The sequence below is a fragment of the Hippocampus zosterae genome, chromosome 1 (assembly GCF_025434085.1).
Source record: "Hippocampus zosterae strain Florida chromosome 1, ASM2543408v3, whole genome shotgun sequence".
NCBI classification, from domain to species: Eukaryota; Metazoa; Chordata; class Actinopteri; order Syngnathiformes; family Syngnathidae; genus Hippocampus; species Hippocampus zosterae.
This window is the reverse complement of record NC_067451.1, coordinates 7957018-7968546: the sequence shown is the minus strand read 5'-3', so window position 1 is coordinate 7968546 and position 11529 is coordinate 7957018. Positions and strand designations below refer to the sequence as shown.

At 45.7% G+C, this 11529-nt stretch overlaps 2 protein-coding genes across 4 annotated transcripts; one reads left to right on the top strand and one right to left on the bottom strand.

The window, feature by feature from the left end:
• Window positions 1–219: 219 nt before the first annotated feature.
• On the top strand, window positions 220–5124 carry zgc:162171 (uncharacterized protein LOC565931 homolog). Of its 3 annotated transcripts, none has more exons than XM_052061819.1 (6): window positions 220–412; window positions 1177–1288; window positions 1917–2141; window positions 3719–3849; window positions 3915–4064; window positions 4600–5124. In XM_052061819.1, the coding sequence occupies exons 3-6, from the start codon at window positions 1946–1948 to the stop codon at window positions 4795–4797; spliced, it is 675 nt and encodes a 224-aa protein (XP_051917779.1). In that variant the 5' UTR covers window positions 220–412; window positions 1177–1288; window positions 1917–1945; the 3' UTR covers window positions 4798–5124. The 3 variants fall into 3 exon arrangements, with proteins under 3 accessions (XP_051917779.1, XP_051917769.1, XP_051917760.1); XM_052061809.1 differs by having other exon boundaries at window positions 1177–1696; XM_052061800.1 differs by lacking the exon at window positions 1177–1288.
• A 2308-nt stretch (window positions 5125–7432) lies between these two features.
• Window positions 7433–11321, bottom strand: rasl11a (RAS-like, family 11, member A). Its single transcript, XM_052061790.1, has 8 exons — window positions 10857–11321; window positions 10021–10077; window positions 9846–9928; window positions 9377–9417; window positions 9179–9308; window positions 8155–8230; window positions 7917–7993; window positions 7433–7836 (listed from the first exon to the last, which is right to left on the bottom strand). Exons 1-8 carry the CDS (start codon window positions 10978–10980, stop codon window positions 7690–7692), a joined length of 735 nt encoding a protein of 244 aa, XP_051917750.1. The 5' UTR covers window positions 10981–11321; the 3' UTR covers window positions 7433–7689.
• Window positions 11322–11529: the final 208 nt, after the last annotated feature.

Sequence of the window (11529 nt, the reverse complement as noted above, 5' to 3'; positions counted from 1 at the left end):
AAATAAATAAATAATAACAAAAAATTCGCGAAATATATTAATCTAATAGGACCAGAAGGTGGGTATGTCACAAAGACGGAAATGATTTAAAACGGAAAACAAATCAAAAATAGCTCACCGTCCATGTGCGCACAAGACTTCTGCGCAGAACCAGAAAACCCCCCCACATTGATGGGATATGTAGTTCACGAGTGAATTAAACATACGATTGACGTCATAGACCGTGACAGACAGGGGGCGTGGCCGTGGTAGAGGACGTGCACATAAACCGCAGGCTAAATAGATAATAAAATTACATCTCCATTTTGTCTTCTTCATTTGGTGCACGGAGAAACTTCAGCTGCTTCTTCTGCTGCTGCTTCTTCTTCATCTTGAAACTCGGGACGCTTTGCAACTTAGACTCACCATAAAAGTAAGTTTGCTCTCAACAACACGAACAGCAACGACAACGCAACTTTCACTTACGAGTTGAATTTGTTCCCGAGACCAAGCGCGTAATTAACTCCAATTTACTTGCACAGTCCATCAAATTATAGTTCCCTATTGAAATGTAAAGAATGCGTTCCAGCATACCCAAAATACACTTGTTTTGGTTTTATGTGATTTGAATCAAGAAAAACAGCACACCCGTTGATGAAAACAGAAGAGACCGTATAGATAAATAAATTAATTTAATAACTATAATTACTGTATTTTGGGACAAGCCGAAAGTTACATTTGGGGCGGGCGGCATCTCCAGCCACAGACATTACAACAACTGTCACTAACAACACTCGGGCATTGAATTGAAGCTACAACTCAACAATTTTTTTTTCATGTCATTTGACCAGTGGCGTATCTTAAGCTTCCTACTCGTATCTCAAATTTTGGCTCGCAACGCAAATCAAAAATAAATAAGGAAACAAAAAGTAATAGCCGAGTGTTAAACATTTACAAGGAGTTTCCTAAGTTACTGTGGTTGTAATTAATACTCAATATAAATAATAAAAATCAATAATAGATAGTGGCGACCCGGTAGTCCAGTGGTTACCGGGTTCAATTCCAGCTCCGGCCTCCCTGTGTGGAGTTTGCATTTTCTCCCTGGGCCTGTGTGGGTTTTCTCTGGGTACTCCGCTTTCCTCCCACATTCCAAAGACATGCATGGCAGGCTGATTGAACACTCTAACTTGTCCTTAGGTGTGAGTGTGGGCGATGATGGTTGTTCGTCTCTGTGTGCCCTGCGATCGATTGGCAACCGATTCAGGGTGTCCCCCACCGACTGCCCGAAGACAGCTGCGATAGGCTCCAGGTTCGATTCCGGCTCCGGCCTTCCTGTATGGAGTTCGCATGTTCTTCCGGTCCCGACGTGGGTTTTCTTCGGGTACTCCACTTTCCTCCCACATTCCAAAAACGTGCATGGCAGGTTAATGGAACATTCTAAATTGTCCCTCGGTGTGAGTGTGAGCACCGATGGTTGTTCCTCTATGTGTGTCCTGCGTTTGGCTGACAACCAGTTCAGGGTGTACCCCGCCCACTGCCCGAAGACAGCTGGGGTAGGCTGCAGCCTGCGGAGCGACTCTTGTGAGAATAAGCGGATGAGAAAATAGATGGGTGGATGGATAATCACGACCCACTACTGACTAGCTGAGTAGCATGGCGAACACGAGTTGGTTTCAGCTCCGATGTTACTTCACAAAGCAAAAGTCGCGTCTTCGCTGTAAAAGTTAAACAACATTTCAAAACAATACATGTTAGGGCTGGAATTGGAATAGAATGAAATACGATTCTTGCACGCGGTTATCAGACGATCACTGCGTGATTGAAGTCAATTTAGCATTGTACATTATTCGCTTTTCAACCGGCAATCCCCTTGTCATGTGGTGAAGTGAAAAAGTGTTTTTGTGAGTGATCTGTCTCCTCACATGCGACATCATTAGAGAGACGTGGCGGAATTTGAGCCTCGGCCATGCAGCCGCAGGAGCGTCTTCTCAAAGTGCTGGTCATCGGCGACCTGGGGGTGGGCAAGACCTCCATCATCAAGCGCTACGTGAACCAAGTGTTCTCCCAGCATTACCGGGCCACCATTGGCGTGGATTTTGCTCTCAAAGTGCTCCAGTGGGACCATGCCACGGTGGTGCGTCTGCAGCTGTGGGACATTGCCGGTGCGTTACGCCACTTCTTTTTCCGACCTTCCTATTCCAACAAAACAGACTTCATCCAAACAGCACAGACTGTGGATGATAAGCCACCATCTGCAATTTGTGTAGGCGTGTAGCTCTATTTCCATGTTCAAGTTAGACAGTCGCAAAGCTCGTAATTCAAATTTACTTTCGAGATCAAAATCTGTGTTCTACATGGAAATGCTGTGAGTCAGTTCCAGCCTACCTCCCTCCAAAAAAATGTAATGTGCTTCTAATAGCGAAAATTGCACTCCATAAAATGGTGCTGGTAGACGCCATCGAGTAATTACCACATTAAATTAAATGTAAGAATTACACAGCTTGTGTGACATTCATTGGCTTCTTTTGTTATGTGCGACTTCGCCACTAGGGGCAGTATAATACAGTCACAAAGACGAACAGAAGACTTTCACGACTACTTTAAGTTACTCAGTAAACTGCAGTAGTATTAGTTTGTTTGTTTTTTGCAGACGATAAAGAACATGCCTGTGAATATTTTTATAAGCACCTTTTATGTCTAAATAGCTGTTGCGTTATGTTATAACACAGTGACTATCGGTCTTATTTATCCGCCTGTCTATGGCGTTTTGTGTCGTGTGAGCATCAAGCTCGTCAAATGCAAATTTGTGTATTTTGAAATACCCGAAAAGTAAAACACCTTAGTTTTTTTTTGTTATTGTTTTATTTAAAATCTTTGAGTCAACTTCAACTGGGAGCGGCATGAAACAGCCATTTTTAAATTGTTCGCTATCTGCCCAACTGCTGCTTGTTGAGTGTAGAGCCCCCACTTCACTCAAATATCAAATTTTTGCTCGCAAGTCAAAGCAAAAGAATCATGCCGATCTCCTGCTACCGCTGTAGTCCAGACAATGATTTTGCCTCGGCTTGAGCGGCGGCAGGCAGTCCATAAAGCAGAAGTCTCCTAGCGCACGTCCGGCCATGATGGCGCATGTTGCAAGTCAACATGGTCACACTTTTTTCTTTTTTTTTTTTTTTTTGAGAACAGTGTCGCATATTTGTGCTGATGCGACTGCTAGATTGGCATCATGCGGCGCACGTTAGCATCCACTGCAGGCTCGTGTGCACAATTCACACAAACCCAAAACAAAAGGTGCATTTTCCCAAGATACTCTTCCCTGCTCCTTTTCATGATTCTGCCTTATTCGCATGAGTGAGAATTAAAAAACACATTTGTTTTAATACAAAACACGAAAATACATTTCATTAGCATTTTAATGTCTTGTTACTTTTTTTCATCTAGATCATTGACAAAAGCGAAACAAATCCTTGCTAGGCACCAAAGTTGAACGGCCACTTGCTCGGCCTGCGTCCCGACACTCCATCAGATTTGCTGCAAAGTAGCAATCAGATAGAAGCGAAGATGCACTTTATTTCCATGAGATGTTAATGTCTCCTTTTATGCAAATGACGTGAGAATCTTTGCAGAGCTCACATTAGGTTCTGTGACATAAGCCCGCAAGATGTTCACATCATCTTATGGGATCGAAGTCTTCTTTGGACCTTAATGTGACTCTCATCCTCCCTTCTCCTACACAAAGGACAGGAGAGATATGGCAACATGACCCGTGTTTACTACAAAGAAGCTGTCGGTGCTCTGGTTGTCTTCGACATGACCCGAATCTCTACCTTCCAGGCTGTCCTCAAGTGGAAAGGAGACCTGGACTCCAAGGTGAAACAATTAGAAGGAAAACATTTGAGGCATTTCCCTCATGTTGTTGTTGTTGTTGTTGTCAGGTTGCCCTAAGCAACGGGAGGCCGGTTCCGGCTGTCCTCTTGGCCAACAAATGTGACCAGCGGTGCCTCGGTTTGTGCCCCAAACTCCCCAAACTGGAGAATTTCTCCCGGGATTACGGCTTTGTGGGCTGGTTTGAAACCTCAGCCAAGGTAAGACTTCAGGTCTTCCACCAGGGAAAGCCACTCAGTCCAAAGCTGTTCTTCGTTTGACAAAAATTGGGATTTTTGCTGGACATGTGAACGAAAGGTATCGTTCCTTATATGCAGTGGATAGAAAATGCAAAAAAAAAAAAAAGTCAGGGAAAGCCTACTACAGTATCTGAACTTTATTCAGGGTTCATCATCGGGCCTCTGAATTGTGGCAGATGTGTGCCAACATCCCAAACGTTTGAATGTGATTGGGAAATTCTCAACATAGCCAAATCCCACTTCGAAAGGGTGTGGACACTTTTGCAACATTATTTCACTTTGTTTTTACTTCACCCACCAAAGAATTTCAATCGGGTCTCATAGGTTATATAACAGGTCACAACAATGGTGGCAAAAGTTTTTAAATGACTTGTCCGGTTTTTTGAATCCCCAAAACTTAGAGGGGTGTGTAGACTTTTTGTATCCACTGTACAAGCCGCTATATCGTCACGAGGGAGTAGGCAATGAGTGATTGGGAAATCTCATTCGTACCCAGGACAACACGAACATCGGCGCGGCCATCTTGTGCCTGGTGAAGAACATCATGGCGGTCGAGGAGGAGCGCACGTCCAGGAGCGAGGCCGACGGCACCGTCTTGGTGCTGCCGCACTTGGACGACGGCGCCGGTGACAGGCCGCTATCGAAATGCTCCGGATGCTCTGGACTCAAGTCCCGTGACAAACATAGAGACTAAATTTCAAGCAAAAGACTGACGCTACCTTCCAACAGACCATAGCCGCTAGATGGCGCCAATAAACTTCACAACATCAATTCACAATACTTTCCTTGCAGTGGAAGGACAACATCAGTAGGGGGTGTTAGTGCGCCATGATGTTGCTTTGCTTACCGCCAAAAGAGGAACAAGGTAGGACGATACATTGAGTATGGTCGTGTTTTTGGGGCTCTCATATCCTGCGTTTGCAACTAAAGTGAAGAGCAAATGTTATTACTGTGTGTTTTATGGAACACAACAATACAGTTAAGTCTAATGTCTCTTATGAAAAAATATAGAAAGAAATGATTTTTTATAGGTAAGGGCTACAACGGAATGATTTCATTTTCATTCATTTAAAATCAACAGAAGTCGTCGTGCTTCTCCTCAATCGCAGCACTTTCAAATTGTATTTTGACTGTTCAATAAGCCTGTCATACATGTTTTTGGAATGTGAGAAGAAACCGGAGTACCCGGAGAAAACCCACGCAGGCCCGGGGAGAACATGCAAACACCACACATCGGAGGCTGGAGCTGAAATTGAACCCGGTACCGCTGCACTGTGAGGTCAACGCTCTAACCACTCGACCACCAGTATGAACATTTATAGATGTAAAAACATGATTATGTAATACAGTTTAAACATGTCAATTCCAAATACAGTATTCAGAAAACAATTTGTCAGCAAATGAAAAGGGCCTTCTCCAGTTCGGGATGTGCCGCAGCCCGAAGCGTTTACGATCATCTTTCAATCTGTTGGCCTGGAACTCTGCCGCGATTTTGTTGCCCTTGCGGATGATTTGTCGAAATCGTTGACATCGCCAATTCATAGTCTCGGTCGAGCTTCATCTGGGAGACTGAAGCGCGAGACAATTTCAGCCTTCACGAAGGCCTTTTCACTATTTTGTAACAAAAATCTGGTCGGTATAATGAAGTTTACGTGTTGTGTTTGTTATAAAATCGGCAAATGGGAAATGAGTGACGTGAAATCGGGACTTGGAAATGTAGACGTTATAGGGGTGAAAACGTCAACTGGGTACGTTAAAACGAGATTCGACTGTAACCGTTTTTCATTTCTGATGGATATCTCAAGGTCAGAGTGGACGATAAATGACTGCAAAGGATTTTTATCGTCCGGGATTTTTCGTGAAATTTACCAGGACATTCTGTGACATCATTGCCGATAAATCCAACTTACCTTTTTCCACCTTTTCCAATTCAAAACCGCTCACTGTCCTTCAAGGCAGCTTGAAGTCCCAGTCCGCATGGTGAACTTGTGGGAACAGGACGAAATGCGTTGCCCCCCCGGGAGAAGGCGAAAATAGACACAGCATTAAGTACGCGCCCACAAGTCTCCAACATTTTAAAGTCGCTACTGATAGATTGACAAACCGTAAACTTCTTATCATTTTCCCCAAATTCTCCCGTTGGAATCTCACACCTTGTGATGACCTTCACTCGGGCTCTGGTTAGCCTCTTCACATCCTGTTTCCTCCAAAACGCACACAGGCACACACACACACACACACAGCTGGCCTATGTCAGCCGCACTGCTTCTTGATGAAGTGTTTTCCCACAAGTGGCAAAGCAGATGCATGCTGTTGGTCTTCTGTTGGGCTGTTCTGCATCTTTCAGCAACAATGAGGAAGACGCTGTACATATTGTACTAAGCATAGGCTTTAACAAGAGAGATAATGAGGAGTTGACAAGTGTCAGTAAAAAAAAATCTTTTTTTTAAAATCCAGATGTCAGCGGGTGACTCTGGGCAAGAAACAATTAGCATTTAACCAAATGCAAGACTGCAGAAATAAAGAATGCTATTGAGACCTGATTTTCGTTGTGGGCGCTTAATGCCTTGGCCTAAAAAAGGGAACATTACAGGAATACTCCGTTCCAAATGTGACCTCATAAATGTCACATTAGCTGCCTTCTAATAAATGCAAAGTACACATCCACATCTGGTTCTCCACGTTCATCAATAGGCCACTTCGGAGTTGGTTGACTTTTATCTGAGCCTTTCCTCGCATTTTTCTCCTGGAGCCTGGCTGCCCTTTCGGGGGTCAAAGGGGGGAGGAAAAAAGGTCGCGAGTTTGGGGTCACGTGTGTGCAGCGTGTGCAGTGAAGGGTTGCAACAGGAGGCTCAGCAAGCCAGACACATTCCAGATGAAGAAAAATGGCAATTTGGGGGGGCTGTGAGGAGGTCATGAGAACAGCAGTTAGCGCACGCGCGCACAAACACACACACATACACACACACACTGTTCGAACGTCTTCCTTTCTTTTTAGAACCGTAAAAGCAGTTTGTTTGTTTGGTGTGCGTGCTCCTGGGAGGTACGGGTTGCATGAGATGAGTTGACAGCGGATGACGTTGACGGTTTTCATTGGGCGGGCCGTTCCAAACCAAAAAGTGGAAGACTAGCTTGATTCCAGACTTGTCACTGTAGTTTGTTTTGTTACCCGACACTTTTCCGCTTCAGCCTCGGAGCACGATCTGATCAGGGTCACTTCTATTTTTTTTTTTCATCCATTTTGAAAATGTTTCCATCCGCAGGGTTGTCATTTGGGCTGATGTTCTTTTTTTTTTAATCCATCATGTGCGGAATCAAAACACGTGCCAAACAAATACAATTGTGCTTCATTTGTTTTCAACAAGTCAAAAAGATGACAGTGAATGTGAACATTTGAAGAAAGTTCTCATCCTTGCAGACCGCGAGCTCACAGCTTCGTCCGAAACCGAGACGAGACAGCAGCTTCTGGAAAGTTCACGTGAACATCGATCCTCGCCGCCTGATGCTGACAGATTGTGCTCTTTATAAAAAACAGAAAACGGTGTCCTGGGATCGCCTCCGTGGCGGCGTGGCTTCTTCCGTGCTTTCAGAGAGCAGTTGCTGATTTGACTTTTGAGGAGAGGACCTGCCTGAACCTCCTCTTAAGCTCCTGCATGTTGGGAGATTTGGGCCGGGCTAGGTGGAGACCTCCTCGTCGTTTCTCGCCGTTGCCTCCCCCCAACGCCCGGGACACCTGTGCCATGGATATCACGTGACCCATTTAAAAAAAAACAACAACAACAACCTGCGTGGCGTCGAATAACCGAAGCCCACCTCATGACACAGCTGCAGGAAGGCGGTGTGGACGCCCTCATGGTTCTCCCTGGCTGAGGCCTCAAAGTAAACGCCCCCTGTCGGAAGGGGCGGGATTCCACGTCAACGTTCAACACACACTTTGAATCACCCCAAGCCCTTTTTTTCCCCACACCATTTCAACAGGTGGACTTTGTTTATTCCGTCAAATGGAACAACAACATCAAGTAAAATGAACAGGAGGGCGCCGGGTTCCCACCTAGAGAGGACGCTAACGTCTCGCCTTCATCTGCCGGCACTTGTCGCGCTCGTAGCAGGTCACTCTTGTTGCCGATCTGTAGCAGATTACACGGCGGATCGGATTAGCGGGATTATCAAAGGCTCACCTGCAGCAAGTGAGGATAGCTCCCACTCGTCTGGGAGGTACGTCATGAAAAAAGAGCGGTGGCGGGCTGTGAAGAAAGTGTTCCGAATACTTTGAGCAGACCCGGGTGCAGCCCTGCAGCTTTATCCACAAGGGAATTCCTTCTCGTTTATTGTCATGTTCATAGGGGATGTTGTATCCAAATCAAATTCCCATACACTGAACTTGTCTTTGATCCTTTCATACATGAAATAGTAAGTACCGTATTGGCCCAAATATAAGACGGTGTTTTTTGCATTGAAATAAGACTGAAAAAGTGGGAGTCGTCTTATATTCGGGGTCTAGACGTTATACCCATTCACGACGCTAGATGGCGCCAGATATCATTGAAGCGAATACTGAACTTGACTCCCCAGGCCAAAGCGAACGGGTCAGGAAGAATAAAAATAAAAATAGTGGTAGGGCGAAGAAGAAAAATAAAAAATAGCGGTAGGAAGGAAAAGAGAAGAAAATAATAGAAGAGATAACAGAAAATGGAGAAGCGTAGTGACGATCTGGAGAAAAGTGGGTTGAAGATCGGCCAGGTGGACCGGCAGCTGAGGAGAAATTATGATGTAAACTTCAAGATGATGGTGATAAATGAGGCAGCGTCTTCAAACAATTGCAAACCGGCTGTGAAATATGGTGTCACAGAGTGTAATGTACGGAGATGGAGAGCTCAAAAAGATCACTTAAAAAATGCTCACATTTTCTGTGTAAAAATGAATTTGGTGTTCAAAAAGTCTTTTATCAAATTTTAGTCTTGACAAAGAGGGGGTCGTCTTATAATCAGGGCCGTCTTATATTCGGGCCAATACGATACAAAAAAAAATCGTAGAAACAACACTTGCTAGGTTGAAATCCAAAACGTGCCACTGACCAGGATGACAGGGATGTTTCCCGACGGGTGGATGCGTCTGACGTGCTGGTACAGTGGGCGGATGGTGCGATAGCTACTGTGGTCCGTGATGGAGAAAACCAGCACGTAGCCGTCGGCCCAGTAGATGGACCTGCCGGTTGAAAGCGTGTAAGCGGACCGTGCGAAAAGACAACGCGTGTGAGCTGGCGGGCGCCTGACCTGTTGATCTGCTCCTGACAATAGAGGCCTTCGGCGTCGTCCTGCGGCACAAATAATCAAGTGTCAAGTAGGGCGGCAAAAATTACAGAAACTTTCCACGGCAATTCAAGTGGATTTATGGAAGGAGCCAAAAATTTAGCAAGTTGAATTACAAAAATTGACATTCTTGTGGTGGCAACGAGAGTTAGATGGCTCGCCATCCGCGCCACCAGGAGGGGCTTCCTCAACAATCGTTATCTTGCCGCTGGAGGAAGCAAGCGTCTCCGAGGACCGTGCTTTGTAAACACGTCGCTCTCCTTAAAGTGACAGCGTCCCAGCCTAATATCGCATCCTGTCGCTTCGCACACATTCCTGACCTCGCTTGGAGATAAGGGTGCAAAAACAGAAACTGGCAAGGAGCTTATCTGCCAAACGTTGCCGGTAAGCGCCGCCAACGGCAATGGCCCGACGACAAGCAGCCGCTGCGTACCTGCAGAGCTACGCAGGGCGTGTCCTGGATCTGAAGCGACACCTCCTCACCGTCCAGGGTGACCTTTCTGGAGTAGAGCGCACCTGCATGGCCCATGAGCGGAGAAAGGGGATCAATCATTTCAAATACAAGGAAGAGAAGGGGAAACGTTGAGGGTCGGGGGGGGGGGGGTTACCTGTGTTGGCTTCATAGTCTCCAATAAAGCGTTTTGTCAGAAACCTGACGATGAGAGCTGTAAAAAGCCAGAGCGAGTTCTGAGAAAACAAGTCGGGCTGACCCATGTGCCACCCATTTCGTTGTTATCTAGGGCGCAATTTGACTTTTTGGGAACAGTCTCAAACAAACAGGTTCAAAGTCCCAAGTGGAAAAATGATGCAACTATCACCAGTCCAAACCATTAAATACTAGAAGAAAATCATAATAATAATAATACGAGGAAGACTACATTTATTTTGAAAGTGCTTTTCATAGTACTCAAAGACACTTGACAAGAGTTTACAACACAAATGACAATAAAATGCTCATTTATGATCAAAATAAGCTAGAGGTGTCCAAATCACCCCTTGGTTGTTATTTGCAGGACTCCCCCCCCCCCCCCAACACACTGCCATTAATTAGACAAAAGAAATAATATGCAGTACATGAAAACAACATAATGGGTGTCTTGCGTATTGCAGTGTTTGTTTGATTGTTTTTTTAACCGTGTTCTTGTGAAAGAAACAGGCTGAAAATATGTATTTTGGTGGATTTAGGTTCGGGTGATTTGAGAAACGAGTGACTCGAGATACGAGCGCGGTAGCGGAATGGAATGACTTCAATGTAATCGACCCAAGTTGATAGTGTCTGGAGAACGGATGGGTGGATGATTTGAAGGGGGGTTTTGAACACCCGTGCAATAAGGCAACAGTAATCCTAAAGGAAGGAATTCATATCATCCCTCCCCTGTCACACTTGAGCCGAGCTGGGCATTCAAACGTTTGCATTGGAATCAAACCCGGAGTGCTCACTTACCAGTTTTGCCGACGTTGCTGGCGCCCAGCACCACGATCTTCACCGTCTTGTTGGGCACGCAGTCCGCCAGCGGGTATTCGGGGATGGGCAGCAGCAGAAAGTTGGCGGACCCGCTGTTGTTCATGGCTCCCTGTGCGGGGAAGGGGTCGTTCCAGCCAGCAGCATTGACCTCGGATCCTTGTGGGAGCGAGATCACCCTCCTCCTCCTCCTCCTCTTCTTCCTCCTCCTTCTCCTCCTCCTCGCGGCGCCGAGGACAACTCAGTCCAGTCAGTATTCCCAGAACGGTCGAGTTCTTTTATCCCCGTGTGTGCTTCTGCTGCAGGGCAACTCTTGAAACCTGCGCCAAACGCATGTCGTAATCCTCCAAAAGCGCCAACAGGCTCCAGGCAAACTGCGCGTGGACGTGGGGGAACGCGCGCGCACTGGGCACTGCACTGGGCAGGGCGAAAGACGAAGAAGAGGAGGACAAGGAGGAAGGAGGAGGCAAACTTCATTCGCCAGACCGCCCCCCCAGGAAAAGTGTGTTTTTTTAAAAGTCCATTTTAGGTCGATTCCAGTGACAGTCCTAAGTAGGGTAATCTTAAATACTTATGTATTCAAATAACTATTGTATATTTATATACAGTATGGATATAATTGAGTAAATAGTGAGATATTTCATTACTTCCCCAA